Here is an 18,202-nt window from a genome sequence, read left to right as displayed (position 1 = left end):
AAATCCTTTGCCTCAAAGGAGAGGGGCCAAAGTCCTGGCACAGATGATTAGTATTCATATAACTATAATTACGGTATTACGTTTGCGATATTATAACGGTATTATGTAACGTTCCTTTAAAGTTTCCAGCTGAGATTAACGTTATAGCAACCTTTACTTACTGAACATATACGCGTAATGTATTAATGTATTAATGCATCATATTTCACCGGTGCACATCACTGCTTGAAGGACAACGCCATCAAGACGCAGGTATGCTTTTTTTTAATACATACGAACTGCCATAAACAAACCACTTCACTGACATATATGTATCGCCAGCAGTGTCCGAACCATAGAGCGTTTTTTTGGAGTATGCGTTGAACTAAAACAGCGTTAATTTATGTACTTTCCTTAGTCCGATATTATGATTACATGCTTGTGCACGTACATGTTGAATCCATGATAATACTGAGTTACTACAACGAAAAATTTGAAGTTTTTTCAGCTGGTTCGGAGAAAAAACGCAGGTCAAACATTACCGGTTGAACCTGCAAGCTAACCAGTCGGCATTCAGATACACAGTACTTCCAGTAAACCGGAGGATGGACCGACAGCAAATGCAAGAACTGTTCAAAATCCAGCAGCAGAGGGAAGACGAACTAATGAGAACGTTGCGCAATATGCAAGCGGGCTTTATCCATCGCCAAAACGAACTCCAGTTGTGGCTACGGCAAATCACACGCGACTTATCCAAGAATCCAAACAGAGCACAACAAATCCTTCAGCTAGTGCGCGACTTGGATAAGGTGATGAGGAAACAGAACGAGTACAATGATGATTACACCACAGGATTCTTACAGTGCTGGGCTGAGCTCACGGAAAAACAGAAACAAATCCGCGAACAATTTAGCGAGACATGCTTTAAACAATAAATACTGTGCTGAAATTGCTACCATAAAACGAGTACTATTGTAACAATCAGCACTTTCGAGCCCGTCGTGGCAGTGGCTTTTCAAAGAAAAAAATTTCAGCGTTTGATTCAATTGTTCCTTCTGCTTGCGGCTCGTTATAGGCGTCGTATATGCAGTTGTGCATGCTAAATACATGTTGTTACCCGATAAACCGGCAAATGAATTTTCCAAACTAATGAAGTTTGCAAAATGTAGCTGTCATTTTGTCCACCGAACTTCATTTACGGCAATAAAAGTTTGGTGTCGAATGGTGGTGTCTCGGTGTATAGAGATTTCAACAAGTCAGTGTTTTTATGTTCTGTTCACGATGGTACGCGATCAGCCATGCCCACACTGCCCAAGATTATTTACGCAGGGCGCGGGTTTGAAACTGCATGTGCGAGCATGTTCCCGCAAGCAGACCTCCGGTTCTCCGTCCAACCTGTCCCCACCATCGTTACCAAGCGAACCACCGAAGCATCCCCTGCAGGCTTTTATTGAAGGGGACCGCTACTCTATCCCTAAAAGAATCCCCAAGGCGGTGCGACGGCAGTGTGCCCGGATTTTGACTGATCTGGTCCGCGACTGCGTCCGAAACAACGATTCAGCCAGTTGGACTGCTCTGTTGCTTTTTGCGCCAACTGCTCTCTCGCTCCCCCCAGCGAAGGCTCTACGGAAAGACTCTCTTGCTACAGTTATCAGGAAAAACCTCGCTGATCTGTCCTTGGACAAGCGCCAGACGACCCCCCGCCGAGAGCAGTCCACTAACGAAGGTGCGAGACCCGACAGACTGCGCGCCCAGGTAACATCTATGATGCAGGATGGCAATGTTAAAGGCGCCATCAGAGTGTTGCTAGCGGATGACAAGCTTGCAGATATCAATGCCCGCACAGTGGAGTCACTTCGCGATAAGCATCCACCCGCACCAGATGATTGTCAGTTTCCACCGCCACCTGACGATTCCATTCAAACTCCAGCAGTTTCTCCAGCCGAACTGATGTCAGCTGTTTTCAGCTTTCCGCCCGAATCTGCTGGAGGGGTTTTTGGCCTCCGCCCGCAACACCTGAAAGATCTGCTTGGCCGTAAGGATGACACTTTGAGCGAGCTATGTGTCGCTCTTGCAGACTTGTCTACCATGGCGCTCCAAAAAGAAGTACCCGAGGACATCAGGCCATACATTTTTGGAGCGAATCTTGTGCCGCTATGTAAGAAGGACGGCGGCTTGCGGCCAATAGCTGTCGGTGAAACTATCAGAAGAGTGTGGTCTAAGATCGTGAGTAAACGATGCGCTGACGAAGCCGCCGCGATGTTCCGACCTTCTCAAGTTGGTTTTGGGATCCGAGGAGGAGCGGAAGCGGCGGTGCATGCAGTTAGAAACTTCGCGGAAGCGGTACACACGGACGCAAAAGTGATCGTTAAACTGGATTTCCGAAATGCCTTTAACACACTGCGCCGTGATGTTCTCCTTGCTGCCATACGTTCTAAATTCCCCGCTTATTACCGGTATTTTTGGCAATGTTATCGCCATTCGTCCCTCTGTCCTGTGATGAATTTCAACTTTCGTCAGAGACGGGAGTACAACAGAGAGATCCGAATGGCCCTTTTGGATACAGCCTGGCCACTCTACCACTTTATGATGACTTACCGTGCGAGGTTGCAGTTGGTTTTTTGGACGATGTCACACTCGCTGGACCGGCGGAGAAAGTGATAATGGCAGTGCGTTCAATAATATCCCGTGGTTTCAGAATGGGGCTGGAGCTGAACCTGGATAAATGTGAAGTTTATGCAGTGGGACAATTTTCTGCAGACCGCCAGCACCCTACACAACGTGTGTTGAATGTATGGCCCGAGATGCGCGTCATTAAGGAAGGGGATTTTGTTCTCCTGGGAGCTCCCTTGACACCCGCATCGTGTGTCACGTTCCTACATAGCAAGTGTGCTCCGCTGAAAGTTTTTCTTGGCCGCCTTAAAGAAATACCAGCGCATTTTAGCCTGTACCTGTTGAAAAACTGCTTGTTAATTCCCAAGTTGTTATACGGCTTCCGCACATCAAGATGCTACGAGCACATGGCGCTTATGAACGCTATGGACGAATGCGTGCGCGCCGCCATGCAGTCCATGCTGAATATACGAGCCACAGATCTGCAGTGGAGCCAGATGGCATTGCCAGTTAGGGATGGTGGACTGGGGCCGCGAACCACTGAATCGCTTGTATTTCCTGCCTTTTTGGCATCGGCGTATTCGGTGATTGCGTTAGTCTCGGAAATCTACCAGCCCGCGACGGCGGCGCTCCTGGATCCTGTAGTACAGCAGTGGACGAAGTACACCCTTTGCGAGGCCCCAGCCGAAGAGAACAGAAAGTTCCAGTGGACATGGGATCGACCACCGATAGACCGTGTCGTATCCTCGTTGAGATTAGCTGCCACGAATAAAACGTAAAAGGCCGTATTACTGGCTGCCCTGCACCGCGACTCTGGCGCTTGGTTAAATGCCCTCCCAGCACCTAATCTGCGTACATTCCTGCGAGACGAGGAAGTTAGAGTGGGCGTCGCTCTACGCTTTGGGCTTCCTGTTGTAGAGGAACACGACTGCGTGAATTGTGGGAGTCATGTGGAAATTAACGGCCACCATGGACTGTCCTGTTCAAGCAGTAAAGGTAGATGGTCGCGGCATGTCGAACTGAACAACGAAGTTAAACGGGGCTTGGAGATTGCGGGTTATCCTTGCCAAAGCGAACCGGTCGGATTGTCTGCACGCAATAACAAGCGGCCAGACGGCATGACCTTGATTCCTGTGCGGGATGGTAAAGCGCTTGTGTGGGACGCGACTTGCTGGGATACTGTGGCGGTGTCTCATGTGCATGCCAGCTCGAAGAAAGCGGGAAGTGTAGCACAACTGGCCGAAGCAAGCAAGCGTCGGACATACGATTTTATCGAAGAAATGGGATATCTGTTTTACCCGCTGGCAGTCGAGACGTTCGGGACTTTCGGAATGCCTTTTGCCGAGCTGATCCGTTTCGTCGGCAGAAAGATCCGTGAAGTTACCGGCGAACCTCGATCTACCGCCTTTTTAAGACAACGATTTAGTTTAGCTGTAATCCGTGGAAATGCTGCAGCTGTTTTTGGTACACTGCCTGCACGTCCGAAGGCCACGAGTGGCTATAACGATTTTGGATGCTTTTTTAATGTTTAAATTCGATCATTTTTATTAGTGTAAATCAGCGCAGGCATGTTGTTATGTATACTGGCTGTTTTCGATAAAGAAGGTAATACAAGTCAGTAACCATATAGGCCTGGTAAAATTAACGTTGTTACAAGAATTCCTTTATCACGGCCTGCGGGTGTGAATGGCGAGGTAAATTAATAAAAAAATTAGCAAGTTTTGTGATGTGGAACTTTGGTAAGAATACTGAGCGGAAGGAGCGACAGCGTTAAATAAAGTACGAGTACGGCGTTTTCACTTGGGAAGATAATCGTGATTAGGAAACGCATAATTATTAGCCACACCTTGAATGCTACGTGCTCATTTAACAAACTATTCACGCAGTTTGAAGAAAATGTGTTAAACTTAAATAAATATAAAATTTACTATGTAAATAAATAAACAATTTTACACTACGTGTACTGTGCAGTACAGACCATTACGGGCGGCAGTGCAGCTACCGTATGTTATGCGAATTCATGCAGCCTTTCTCGCTGGAAGGACGTTCCGACATCTTCAAGATTTCACACAACGATGTGGAAAACGCATTTCGATTACCCGGCTAGGCGGTGCTAACTGAACCGTTTTGTCGGAACACCGTCAGTTAGGAAACCCAGTTATCACCGTACCCACGAAGCCTTTTTTTCGCGTCTTAGAATTAAATGGTTGACTATGGGACGGCCGTAACGCGTACATGACTGTGTTCAACTTATGCGCTGACTTCAGAGGAAAGTCTTTTGGGCCTCGTGTTTGCGTGCAGCGCTTTTATTATTTTGGTGAATGAAATACGGATGAATCATAAGTCTTAAAGTCACCCGTTGTGCGGAGGAAACCAATTACAGTAAATTTATTCCTTGCCGTGCTTTTGTTCGAATTCATCTCAGCCAAACATTATTACTGGCTCGCGTACAGGTTTTGTGGCAAAAATGTACTTCTTGAAAATGCTTCTTTAGAGACTTCATGAAAACACTCGTATCAAAACACGGAAAAGAACATCTTTAAACTAAAGCATCCTAACTGACTTGACGGTGGCCTAGTGCTCATCCGCAGTCGGCAGCCAATGCGGCAATCTTATTAAGCGTAAGTAACCGTAAAGGTAGCACTACCCATGACAGAAGATACAGCTGACATTCCGATTCCCTGAACATTTTAGGAAATAATTTCAATCAACTTCAGCATAATATGGTAGTTCAAGGCGTATTGTGTTTAACTTACCAGGATATTGACCGTTGAAGTGACAGACCCCGACGACGGCCACTTGTCCGTACCGGTCCCGCAGTACTGCTTGTTATTAAGATATACAAATGCCGTAGAGCAATCCTATCCGCAAAAAAAATATACAAGTATGTTAAAGGGGCAAGCCGTTGACTAACATGTACCTATGGACCTTTCAGTCTTTAACTGTTTCGTACTGATATCACTTTACGCTGTGTAATTAATACTGTAATTACTGGTATTTACAGATACCTGTAAAATGCACCGACTGGTTCATTTGGTAGACCGCGGCGCAGTTTCTGCAGTTGCCTATACATTACCAACAGTTTCTGCAGACCACATCCTTATTATTGAAACCAGGTCGGCATAGGACTATTTCCTTACTGTGATGATCATTGAGAAAGTGTGCATACAGTATATACCGGACACACGAAGAACGTGACGAAATAAAGCCGCAGAATCTTCATTTTTAAACATAGGTGTATATCGTAGAGGGTACACCTTATAAATGCAAAGTATTGTAGGATGCCCAATACGCGAAATAATTTTGCAATACGCAGTTTTCTGTAAGTACATGTATTATGCAGTTACTGGCGATCTTAAAGCTCAGCGTCCACTAAAGCCGTCTGGACTATACCAATAAGTTGTTAACACCTACTTTATATTCCTAATTTGCTACTACCTGGAAGGCAAAGTTGGTGGAAGATATCTGCAATCCATAAGCGCAGTTTTACGGTTTATAGAATTTTACGGTTAATAGATTTGATCAGGATCACGCAGACCACCTTACCGTTATAGCAGTCCCTGGCGGAGCTATGATGATCCAGGTACAATAGGCGACGTAGCTCCCCTGTGTCTGGACAGTGAACGTGTTTGATGTACTGGCAGCATCAAGGAAAATACACTTCCCACAAGCTAAAAACAGAAGGTATCACAAGTCACCAGTGTCGGTACCTATCCTGAAGAGTCTGAAGAAAAATGAATAAGCCAGAAAACTGGCCCCCTAACATTGGGGTGCGCGAATGGCTCTCTGCGCGGGAAAGAGGTTTTACATATATCTGTAAGTAATGAGATACACAAGCTTAAACGCTTTCATGCGCTGCCAGGCGGTTGAGATTACGGAAGTGTATGAAGAGAGTCAACAGACAGATTTCGAGCTGCCGCTATACCAGCGGCATATCATTTAACGGCAACAAGGCTTTCTTAAAGCCAGCACTTACGGGTAATAACAGAGTTAGGTGGAAATGCAACCGCAGGAGATCGCGTGACACCCGCCGCGGCGCACTTCGGACTGGGTGGCGCCGTCGTTGTCGTTGTCGTTGTTGTCGGAGTAGTTGTGGTAGTAGTTGCTGTAAAACGTATGACGTAAAGACGACTACTGTAGCAATGTTCACAAATTCCGAGTGACCAAAAAAAGTGATGCGTCGCGCAACATCTCGCCACCGAGACAATTTCAAACGTAGAGGAACGTAAATTTGCATATCATGACCACCTACACATGGTCGTAGTCGTGGTGGTCGTAGGGCAGGCTGGACATGTCGTTGGTGAGGTGGTCAATTTTGTGGTTGGACAAGTTGTCGCAGGACAAGTTGTAGTTGGACAGGTTGTCACCGGACACGTTGTTACGGGTGGACACACCGGGCACTTTGTTGCGCAAGGCGGAGCTAAGAAAGACTTGTTGCATCCTCATATTTTAGGCTTTTTTCCACAATTGTTAACGGTTCAACCAGTTGGTCAAGCACAGGTATTACCATAAGTAGCATACGCTTGACATTTCGTCCCTGTTGAGTCCGGAAATCCCACGGAGCTGTCGCAGATACATTTTTTGGTGCTACTGCAGACAGACAATGGATCAGCGCAGGGTTGTCCCACACCGGAACACGGACAGTTGAGCTTGGCATTGGATCTTGCGCCCGCGCAAGACATCTCAAACGCAACATCTGCTGGGGCGCCGTTGTCGGCTAATTTCCTGGATAAACCTGGAATATCCACTGGAATGGTAGAAAGTGCCGCCGGCGCAGGAGGGAGAATGATGGGAAAATTATTTGGTAAATAAATAAATTTCCCCAGCGGTAATGCTGGCTGACAGTGGATATGCTGAGCAAACGGCGCCAGTAAACAAGCAAACCACACAAACAATAATTTCATATTCACGGCGCAAATTAAAACGAAAGAATTTTATAATAGTGACCACCAACAAAACAAAAAATTTTCAGTCGCCGGCTAAATTTTACGCGGAAAGGTGCCGTTGTTTAACCTGTTCTTTCTACATATAAATATACGCTCAAATGCCCAACTATTTTCGTGAAAATTCAGATCCACTCCACGCTTGTATTTATAGGTAAAGCGAGGTTGGAAAGATGAAAAAGTAGTACTTTCTTAGTTTTTTTCAACCGGTATTACCCGCAGCACTGTCCATCTTGCAGCGGAACATCGTGAGTTCAAGTTTGAAGAATACATATTACTGTCCAAGTGAATATACAGTAATTTTACCTTCAGGTGAAATTAAATTTTGCAAGGTTTTCCGAGTTGAAGAATCCAGTTCTCAATATCTGGTTTTAATGCGTTCTGTGAGCATCGTGTTGTAGTTCCATAGGTACAGAGTCTGCCTTGCCGAAAAAAGTAACTATCGTCGGTTTTCTTAACAGCCTTTCATTTATACTTTGTACCAATAATTTTAAACAACCGGTCACTAGCCTGTATCATTGTACTCGTATCAGTCGTATGTACCGTGTTGCATGATACTGCTTTCTGTGTGAGATTTCAGCTTGGCTTTTAAAAATCTAATGGAACTACTACAGCCACACAATTATATACAATGGTAGAGGTCATCGTACTTCATTTGCTCGCAGCGTTTTATTTGAGAAAAACAAGCACTAACAAATGTGTCAAATAAGCCCTTGAAATCTGTCATTTGAAAAAAAGCTTACCGGGAAGAGATTTCAACATAAAAAACACTAATTTCGATATAATGTACGGGTTCGTAAACGTGGATATACCCCGATACGGAAAGATCGGTCGGCTATGAGCGAAGGAATTTAACAGTGAAACTTTACAAAATAAATATTTATAATTACTTTACAGAATTTTTAAATTGAAAAATGAATTTATTTTAAGAGAAAAGAAATAGAAGAAATATAAACTTTTTTTAGCTAAAGAACTATAAGTCTAAAAAGCTCCTGAGTCGTTGACCAAAAATGCTTGCGTGAATGCCAGATAGGTATTCCGCAAAACATGAAGAAACTATCTTCTTGATGACAGTGATGGCCGCCAAGATTAATGCAACAAACAACCGCTTGAGGCTGGAAAGCAGCACTTAATGCCGCTGTTTCGGTAAATCATGTGTAAATGTGTACTCGGCTCCGGCTGAACCTTTTAGCTGCGGTTTACATCTTGCTGCAAAACACCCCGGCAAAATATGTCCGAGTAAAACGTATGGTTTTGAAAATTCCAAAATATCAAAGAAACGACGAAAACACTGGGCGACAAAATTTACTGTTTGCAATGTGGCTAAAAAGGACATTTATTATACGGAATTTCCGATTTGGGTAAACAGGAAATCTGTTTCAATTAGCACTGGAAGGAACGGTTCTCAAAGCGTCCTGGGCATTCTAACGTAAAATCTTAAGACTTACGAAAGTGATCCGGGTTTTGAATAAAATTCGCTTAAATTAATGAAAACTCTCACTTTCGCGCACTCCCAAACACTTTTGCGCTTTATTTTACGACATTACTGTATGTAGCCACTAGCCAGGTGATTCGTATACGAGTACATTGGCGTGGTAACCGTTTGTGCGCGCAACATCCGGTTCGGGAGCTATGACTAAGGAAATTCAAAAAAGTCTAACTGCATTCTGCACCATCTTTTTTAAAAAATTTAAAATGAAATTAAAAAATTAAAAATTTTATTTCAAAATGTGAAACAAATGCCAAAGCCGTGGTTCGGTGTAAATAGGTTCTTCATAATGATGGATATTTGCGTTTAAATGCAAAATTTAAAGTGGGGCGGACCATAATGCATATAATGATACTCTTGGTAAACCTGAAAGCGTTTAAACGTTTGTAATTTTCTTACAAACACAATTTCCCAACCGGATGTTGTGGGCATAACTCATAAGCGGTTTTCACACCAAAGTATGCCACACTAGAGAACCTCTGAACAACATTCAGCTCCGGAATATTTTTATTTTACCAGTCTTCAAGTACTAATCATACTTTATGATGAACTCAAAACGAAGTTTGTACTCTGTATCTATATTTTTTAATGTACTCGTATGTAATATATATACATACAGATCTGTAATGTACTACAGATTCTTGCTATTGCCTTCATATTGCATTTATAAAATACATGTACTGCGTCGCCTCCCACCCCAAATTATAGCAGCGCCCCTGGGGGCAGTTTCCCTTTATAAAATACACCCCGGTATAACATACGAAACTGACGGAACCGTGCCTGTATTTTATAGAGAGGTTTTACTGTATAGTGGTTTGTTCTAATTAATTTACAACTATTTGTCGATTTCTGCCACTTCTACATCGGCCTCAGTCGAAACAAAATCTTATGTAGCAAATAAAACAAATGCTTATGTTACAGTACTTGCCGCATCATTTTCGAATTCATATATTGATAACCAGCGCCACCGTGAAGAGGGCTTGCATTGGCATATACAACGGCCAATGTCAAAAGGAGGAAGGAAATTTTAGAGGAAGGAAATTTTGTGTGGTCAAAAGGAGGAAGGAGATTTTCTGGTGTCAAAAGGAGGAAGGAAATTTTTCGGGTCAAAAAGAGGAAGGAAAATTTTTTGGTTTTCTTAAAACTCCCGTATTTAATACAACCACCGATAAATTATTAAATGTACTTCCGGAGCATTCCATAATAACTATTGCCTCAATGACTATTGCATCATCACTCGAAAAATGGCGCGCAAATGCCTTGCATCTTATTACCATACCGAGCACTGCGCTTGAACTCGACATAAAACAATGGCATACCGGTATACTACCCGACCAAAGCCTGTGTGAGCGACAAACACATTTTGGACAAAAGCCCTTTACGATGCCACCGGAGTGTGATCTTGTCTGATTCCTTTATAGCTCATCAAAACAACCAAGCTTTCCCGTGTCCAGACCGACGTAGCTGACGGGTGTAATCTAGCCGGTGGACGAACAAAAACGGCGACGCATATGAACGCATTTCGCACAAAGCGTCATTCCCCAGTAAGTATTTTCGTGAAGATGTCGTTGGGCAATTCTAATACAAAGCACTTAGATAAAAAATTATCTGTTGTACTATGAATTTTTAACTGAGTGAGGCTATAGGCACCCCTTTCACCCCGTTTGCTATAGGCATCCCCTTTTGCAACCAGTTTCAAGACTCTCTGCCAGCCGGATGCGTTGGGTGGGGCGTGGGAGCTTTGGTAAATACTGCATTCTCTGGCAGGTGCGCCTGAGGTGCCCTTCTATATTTCACACTACCAAGCGCAGACCGTTGGCCCGCATTGATTCGTGCCGGGCAACTGTCGCTACACAACCGGAAACTTAGCCATGGGAGTGCAATCACTTTTAAAAATTCTCCATTATTGTCAAGAAACCTCGACCTTGAAACATAGCAACGGAAAACAGGGGGATGCCTACAGATAACGGGGCTGAAAGGGGGTGCCTATAGGCAGTTCCTTTTAAATTTTGCTAGACAACGGCATAACCATCTGGCAGTAATATGGAAGGTTGATGAAGACGCCCGAACGGCGTATGTAGATTTTTCTGTAGTACAGTATTTATTTTGGTTTCACAATTCGGATGATCAGCATATGCCATATGTCTTAAGCAAAAGTATTCGATGTCTTCAGCAAACGCAGTCGCTTTTTCGTTATTTTTTGTTGTTTCGTGTTTTTGAATGGACTTTCTGTTTTGGAATTCTTGTTCTTCGTGTGAAACGGTTGACATGTTTCGAAGCGCTACCGGGAGTTGGGTTATAAAAATTCGATTCGTCAAAAAATTTTATCATTATGTCACTGAATGTGAAACTTTCCTTCCTCTTTTTGACCCGAAAAATTTCCTTCCTCCTTTTGACTCCAGAAAATTTCCCCTTCCTCCTTTTGACCACACAAAATTTCCTTCCTCTAAAATTTCCTTCCTCCTTTTGACCACACAAAATTTCCTTCCTCTAAAATTTCCTTCCTCCTTTTGACCTTGGCAGGAAATCACGGTTACGGTCATACCGGCCAACACTAGAAATCCCCGCCGATGATCCGTTATGCGGTGATTAGTACGACCTTACTGTTCTGCTACATTCGTAACCGCTGCTGATTTTGAGGACGTAAAACGACGCACTGTCGGTGTCATTAACGCGTCTGCAGGAAGGAATCCTCCCCCAATCGGAAGGACTGCACTACGTATAGATGGCTCGTTGCTAAGTCGATACATTACATACAGTATGCATACATCTCGTAACCATACCCAGACCTACCACGGTGAACAATAGCATTACTCATAGCATTCTCATGTAAATTGGGACAAATTCTTCATTTGATTATAATTGTTGAGCGAAGGTCGCTTTGTACATACTGAAAAATAAAGTACAGACTTAAAATTAATAATTTGTAGCACGATTTCCGCGCATGCTGGCATTCAAGAGATTGGCAAATCAAATATCCATGGTAACGTACCGTGAGATCACACAGTAAGGTTGTCTGTCGCTGTGCATTATGGGCATCAATTTTAGAGTCCGCTTAGTAACATTCCGTAAAAGCCCGATTACGAAATTACAGAACGGTTGAAATATTATCTGGAACTGATGTTCTTTAATTGTCATCAGATGAGATTAGCTTAACAGCGCACTGTGGCTACGTAGATCATTAACGGAACAGCTGTCACCAGTACATACGTCAATGTTCTAGGACATCGCCATAAAGACGTTAAAGCCATAAAGACGTCGCCATAAAGACGTCGCCATAAAGACGTAAGCACGTTTTTATTTCGCATGGCACGAGATTTCGGATTTTATGGCATGTACCGGTTTTGTAAGTGATCGAAATTTGAGAAGATTAACATTAGCTTTGCGTGCAACTGCCTTTCGCCCGAATAACATTCGAGTGAACATTTAAACCGTATACTTTTGGTAGCTACAGTTTACTGCATGAAAAAGGTACTCGTATATCAAATTAATAATAAATTTAATATACAGCGTGCAGCAGGACATATATAACGCGCATAAATCGCCAGCAGTGGATGTGAACTCAAAAGCGTTTTTTTCGTACGCAATACGCTTTGAGCCAAGAAAGAAGAACCTTTCTTGCCATTAACCGTACATTGCATATGATTATGCTGTATGTTCCGCCAGTTCCGGTATGTGTTCAGTCCATGGTAAGGCCATCATTAATTTTATTACCATGTTATTGTAAAAAAGAAGCGTGGCATTTTTAGATTGGCTCCAAAAAAAGACGCAGATCAAACATTTCCGGTTTAGTCCGCCTGCTAACTAGTTGACAATCAGATACACTGTATTTCCAGCAACACGGGATGGACCGACAGCAAATGCAAGACCTGCTCAAAATCCAGCAGCAGAAGGAAGACGAACTGATGAGGACAATGCGCAGTATGCAGGCGGGCTTCATCCAACGCCATAACGAAATCCGGATGTGGCTTAGGCAGATCACACGGGACTTGTCCAAGAATCCAAACAGGACACAACAAATTCAGATGGTGCGGGACTTGGACAAGTACATGGCCGCGCAGAACGAGAACAATGAATGTTACACTTCAAGTTTCCTACAATGTTGGCGTGCACTTACGGAAGAACATAAGCGAACCCGCGACGTCATTAACAGAGCCCTGCTCCAAGAAATAAATAATGGAATATAAAAGCAGTCGAAAATTCTGATAATTTTGCGGCAGTTGCAAATATCTTTCAGATCAAATGTTTTGCGCTTGATTCAACCTGGCAGTTACGTTTTTCCGAATATAAAAATCTCCAAAATGTAGCTGTCAACCAAATCAACCGAATTTTGTACTTCGTCATTAAATAATGTTTGCTGCCTGCGCAAACTGCAATAACCATGGGCTTGGTAAAATGATAAAATCGATGTTGATACAAGAATTCTTTTAAGGGATTTGGCCGGTACATAGCACCAAATTCGCATATAGACACGGCAACTTTCCCCGTCGCGCATTCCCAAACACTTTTTTGCCTTGCTTTATGTTTTTTTGCAGCAAAATTTGAAATTCATTTTAAATTCGAAAAAAATTGTGGAAAGCTAGTTCGGTTTGCGGAAGACGAGGCAACGTATGTGTACAGAGTCTGTATTTATTCATTAGGAGCAGTCGAGCAGATAAGTAAATAAAACATCGTTGCTCAATAGAAATGCTCTTCGATAACAGCCATGTACTAACACAATAAGAAACGGTCGGCCATAATAAAAGTTTTAAATTTTCCATATTAAAAAATTATGAAATCAATACTGCGCTGTTGTCTTCGTACAATTTGCAAGGATAGCACTTCTAGGAACAAACAACGCCAAAAAAATTGCTCTTTAACACATGACTCAAAAGAAGCATGCTGGAAAACACAGTTGCTTCTTAATAGTCAGCCGTAGATCCCTCATGGTCATAATAATCAAAACAGGATCCAACGCTCCTTGCACTGAATACAAGCCGTAGGCGACCTGCCGTAACAGCGGCAAATCCACATTAATAAACACCGCCACGGTGAAGTAGGCCTGCAGCGGCGTCCAACACACCACCACGCTAATCGTCATCGCTGTCAGCACCAAGAACCCCCGCCGATGATCTGTGGTGCGGTAATTAAAATGTCCCTCACTTAAGGACTGCCTCCACTGGCGTTGCAATGACGGTCCAATACTGACACGGCGGCGGTGCTGGTAGCGCATCAGGAGAAAGGGATACGCTCCGCCCATGAAGCCGATGGGGCCCAGATAGATGACGATCATGACCACCGCCGTCCACAGCGGTAATTCGTTGGTGTTCAGGCTGCAGAATTCCGACGTCCGGTGGTTTATGGCGTCAAGGACAACGCCCGGAAGAGCGACAACGTGCACGTACGCGAACATTAGGAGTACCATTAAAAGTGCGGCGCGGACGGTGTGTTTGCTGCGGTAGGAATGCGGGAAGTACACGGCCCAAATGCGGTTGAGGGTGATCAAGACATGGACGTGCATGGTAACACCCTCAAAAACCCAGGATGTGTACATGTGCAGGGTGCAGGCGGCCTCGCTCAGCGGCCAGCGGGGTGTGGTCTGGTCCACGATGACCATCCAGTTGTTGGTCAAACAGAAGACCACGTTCGCTGCAAAGACACAGGAATTAGGAAGCGTTTTTTAGAAGGCCATGAGAACAGAAAACAACATAGCGTATCAGCTAAAAATTCCGACAATTCGCAATAATACCGCGCTTCCGTGAGATCCCAGAAAGACTGATCGCCTTAGCGAAAACCAAAATGGAAAAACCAACCTTGGCGTCAGCCTTAACTTCAAAACCCGGTTTCGTAAACGAGCGATATTCGCCGCTCTGCACCACTGCCGCGACATATGCTCAAAAGGCCTCCGTTCGACATGCGAGTTTATTTCGAACATGCGTTCTCTGGTTTACAGTTTACACGTTAGTGCCAAAACAACATTTTGGGACAAAAATTAATTTGATACTGATTTGCTTTTTGATCGGCGGTATACATTTTAGAAAATGCATCCGTTAAAATTCAGTTAAGCTTCTTTGCTGTTGAATGACTGGCTATGGGTCTCTTAACGTAAAACATCGTCGTGTGCATCAGGGTTTAACAGTTTTCGGTTATCCCTGTACATACCGGCATTAGTAAAGTTTGTAGCCAATTTAATTTACGAGCTTCTTACAGTAATTAGTCCGCTGCATGCTCACTGACGCTGCAGCACATCAAACTCACCTAACAGTAACGTAATGATGTAAACGGCGAAACATGACCGCAGATGCCGGCATACAACAAACGGCACCAGAACGCCGATATTCAGCAGTAGGGTAATCGCGTTTATAGCCAAGAGAAATCGCGGGACGAACGTCCACCGTGACGCCGTTGTGGTGGTACAGTTCACGCAGTGCATACCCGTGATATTATCATCGTCGAACCACCGGCTAATCATGGTGCAATAGGCAAGCGAAACTTCGAACAATTACTGTAGCCTACAGGTCATAAACTGAAGAACGGTAGGAAAATATATCGTTGCTTTTAGGGTCGCTCACGGCGACAGCAGGGGGTTAGTGGGGAAACCCCCGTCATGCCCACGTCGGTACGTCACAAAAACAAAATACCGTCCTAAAACAGTATGAATTATGCAACATCATGCGGTTGTTTTTATCAGTATTTGCATCGGATAATTGCTTGTTACTTACAGTTTCGACCTCAAATTCACTCGACTATAAGGATTCGCTTCTTTCAGTTCAGTTCATTTACCTACCGCGGCAGAGCGCTGTTGTGTTCGCAGTAAGCACGATGTGGCAATTTCGCATATTATGAATATTTTGCAGTGCGTTGACTTATCGCGGGAGCTAAAAATCGGCAAAATGTCCGGGTAAATTTTACAAGGATGATTTTGCAGTTTCTACGGAATAACGATCTGAGCGTCACCAGCATAACAATTTCCATCGAAACAGAAAGCGGCATAACCTGAACAAATACAGTACGAACAGCCTGCACCCGCGCTTTTCTTTTTTAATAAGCAAATAAGCGATAATGTGCTCGCACAAAAAAATACAATAAAACGCCAACAAAACAACGTATTGCTTCTTAATGTTTCAGTCAGTATAGTGTATAGAGTTTACAAGGTTTTAAACGTAAAAAAAAATAAAAAGACAGCGCTAAACAAGCATTAAATCGATGATTAGATGAACATATTGTTGCCATAGCACACGTAGTACCCAGTTGTCATAGCATACGATTAACGATTACTAATCAGTTCCTTAGCGCAGGCCCAGGTAGCGGAGCCCAGCCTTGTCGTCGTCGAGGATCTTCACTTTCAGCACACGCTCCCATCCGGGCAGCGGCGGCCGCATGTGCCACTGTCGCTGGGCCGTATCGGCGTCCTTATGGCAGGTGAAACGGACAAACGCCCAGTCGGTCTTATCGCAGGGAACTGAGGGAACATTCGACTGGTCGTCACCGTCCGTGGCGTTATCTACAACCGGCAGAATATTAAGCCTGACCAAAATCAACAAGCATAATAAGAAATACAAGAAATGTGCAGTATAAAATTTGCAGACTTACTGCAGCGACAGTTACGGGGAGCCATTTTGCACGTGATGATCTTGCCGCCCCAGCGGCCGAAGTGCTCCTTGAGATCCTCCAACTGCCATTTACACGGGATGCCCGTGATGAAGAGATTCGTGTTCTTGTACTCTTCGTCCGCCGGCCGACAGTATGACACCTGTGTGCGGATTACCAGCTTAATTAAACTGCCAGGAAAATGTGCATTTAAAAATGAATACACGTGAATATCCATTAAATTATGCAGTATGTTTCTGCATTCTCTGCGAGATTATCATCCGCCACGATTAACAATAAATTACTTATCGAATTATTGGACATCAAATTAACATTTGCACTACGCCGGAGTTTTTTACGAGGAAAGAACTATGAGGAACTTGACTAATTGCTGTCTAAAATCTCAAAGAAATACCAGAATTTTTCGAAAGTTTCATTAATATAAAAATCTGACGTAGTATGCCATTGAAGCCATTCAATTAGAAAATACGATAATTTAGCTGTTACCTTCAAACGCTTGACTTTGCGCTCGCCCGCTGCGTCAACATCCTGTGGCGACCCGCTGTTCAACAGAATGAACCCGTTGAGCAGTTTCACCGCGCGTTTTGCTGCATCTTCGTGACTGTACTTGAGGAACGCATAACCACGGCTAACCGAACCGCCTGCAAGGTTATCGTAATATGAAAACCGTTCATTTATGCATAGCCTCATAGGTACATTTTAATATTCCCAAAGGCAGTACAGCGTGTAGAATTATTTACCGGGCGTCTTGCGTCGCACCACCTTACACTCCTCCAGCCGTGCATGGCCCTCGAGGATCTTCTCGGTTCCAAAGATCATCCTGAGAAAATTCTCCTTGACACCACTGGGAAGGTAGTTTACCACCAGTTTACAAGGGTCGACGTCCGCCGTGACTTCTTCCGTGTGTTCTGAGACACTAGCAACGTCCGCCTCGCTGCTCATCATTCTGACCTGCTTAAAGAAGTATAAACAAAAAGAAACCGCGTCACAATAAAAAACGATCAAACGATGTAGCAGTAAAACTTTAAGACGGGAAAGCAGGAAAGGTCAGAACAACTAAACTGACTAGTCGAAACGCGCTCGGCAACTGAAAATTCTTCACTGAGCAGATTTATTAGAATAGTCGATATCATTACGCAAAGGTGAAAATGGCTGATGGGGCGCTGCTAAGCGTAAAGCTCACTCAATGAGCCAATCACAAATTAACAGCGGGCGGCTTTCCGTGGAAAGTTGTTATCCGGCTTAATTCGCGTTCAGTGCAGTTTTAGAGAGCGCCCGCTTATTCAGTACTGACTTGGTGCAGTTCAGAGCTTTGTTTCATGCAGAAATAAAATAAAGGTGAACAAAATGGCGGAGAGAACGAAAAAAATAAACATCTATATAAATAAAAGGATAAGCCTTAACAAAATTCCGTGTGTGTCATCGATGCATTAACGCTGCACTCAACCAAACTCCAATGTCTATAAGTCGTTCGATAGCCCTTAACGTACAGATTTGCCAGCAAAAGTCGAATTTGAGAAAAAACAAACGTTTGAAAGAAAACTTGCAAAAACGTTAACATAGAAAGCCTATGGGAACAGTTAAGAAT

At 43.8% G+C, this 18,202-nt stretch overlaps 3 protein-coding genes and 1 long non-coding RNA gene across 6 annotated transcripts; 1 reads left to right on the top strand and 3 right to left on the bottom strand.

Annotated features, from left to right (window-relative positions):
- Window positions 1–587: 587 nt before the first annotated feature.
- Window positions 588–7,915, bottom strand: LOC129592536 (integumentary mucin C.1-like). 3 transcript variants are annotated; one of them, XM_055488597.1, is made up of 8 exons: window positions 7,842–7,915; window positions 7,100–7,327; window positions 6,845–7,012; window positions 6,569–6,697; window positions 6,139–6,263; window positions 6,031–6,057; window positions 5,349–5,453; window positions 5,008–5,273 (listed from the first exon to the last, which is right to left on the bottom strand). In XM_055488597.1, exons 2-8 carry the CDS (start codon window positions 7,272–7,274, stop codon window positions 5,208–5,210), a joined length of 795 nt encoding a protein of 264 aa, XP_055344572.1. In that variant the 5' UTR covers window positions 7,275–7,327; window positions 7,842–7,915; the 3' UTR covers window positions 5,008–5,207. The 3 variants fall into 3 exon arrangements, with proteins under 3 accessions (XP_055344571.1, XP_055344572.1, XP_055344570.1); XM_055488596.1 differs by lacking the exons at window positions 5,008–5,273; window positions 7,842–7,915 and adding an exon at window positions 588–707 and having other exon boundaries at window positions 7,100–7,700; XM_055488595.1 differs by lacking the exon at window positions 7,842–7,915 and having other exon boundaries at window positions 7,100–7,700.
- Window positions 7,916–12,071: 4,156 nt separating this feature from the next.
- Window positions 12,072–13,427, top strand: LOC129592548 (uncharacterized). Its single transcript, XR_008690991.1, has 3 exons — window positions 12,072–12,309; window positions 12,535–12,713; window positions 12,774–13,427. It is a non-coding gene; the product is annotated as an uncharacterized LOC129592548 (long non-coding RNA).
- Window positions 13,428–13,891: 464 nt separating this feature from the next.
- LOC129592530 (neuropeptide FF receptor 1-like) lies at window positions 13,892–15,475 on the bottom strand. Its single transcript, XM_055488588.1, has 2 exons — window positions 15,262–15,475; window positions 13,892–14,652 (listed from the first exon to the last, which is right to left on the bottom strand). The coding sequence occupies exons 1-2, from the start codon at window positions 15,473–15,475 to the stop codon at window positions 13,892–13,894; spliced, it is 975 nt and encodes a 324-aa protein (XP_055344563.1).
- Window positions 15,476–16,292: 817 nt separating this feature from the next.
- On the bottom strand, window positions 16,293–17,680 carry LOC129592529 (ELAV-like protein 1). Its single transcript, XM_055488587.1, has 4 exons — window positions 17,355–17,680; window positions 17,101–17,255; window positions 16,597–16,756; window positions 16,293–16,507 (listed from the first exon to the last, which is right to left on the bottom strand). The coding sequence occupies exons 1-4, from the start codon at window positions 17,557–17,559 to the stop codon at window positions 16,293–16,295; spliced, it is 735 nt and encodes a 244-aa protein (XP_055344562.1). The 5' UTR covers window positions 17,560–17,680.
- Between the last annotated feature and the right edge of the window lie 522 nt (window positions 17,681–18,202).

This window comes from Paramacrobiotus metropolitanus, unplaced genomic scaffold (genome assembly GCF_019649055.1).
Source record: "Paramacrobiotus metropolitanus isolate TYO unplaced genomic scaffold, Prichtersi_v1.0 Parri_scaffold0000053, whole genome shotgun sequence".
Taxonomy (NCBI): domain Eukaryota; kingdom Metazoa; phylum Tardigrada; class Eutardigrada; order Parachela; family Macrobiotidae; genus Paramacrobiotus; species Paramacrobiotus metropolitanus.
This window is presented reverse-complemented; position numbering and strand designations above follow the sequence as displayed.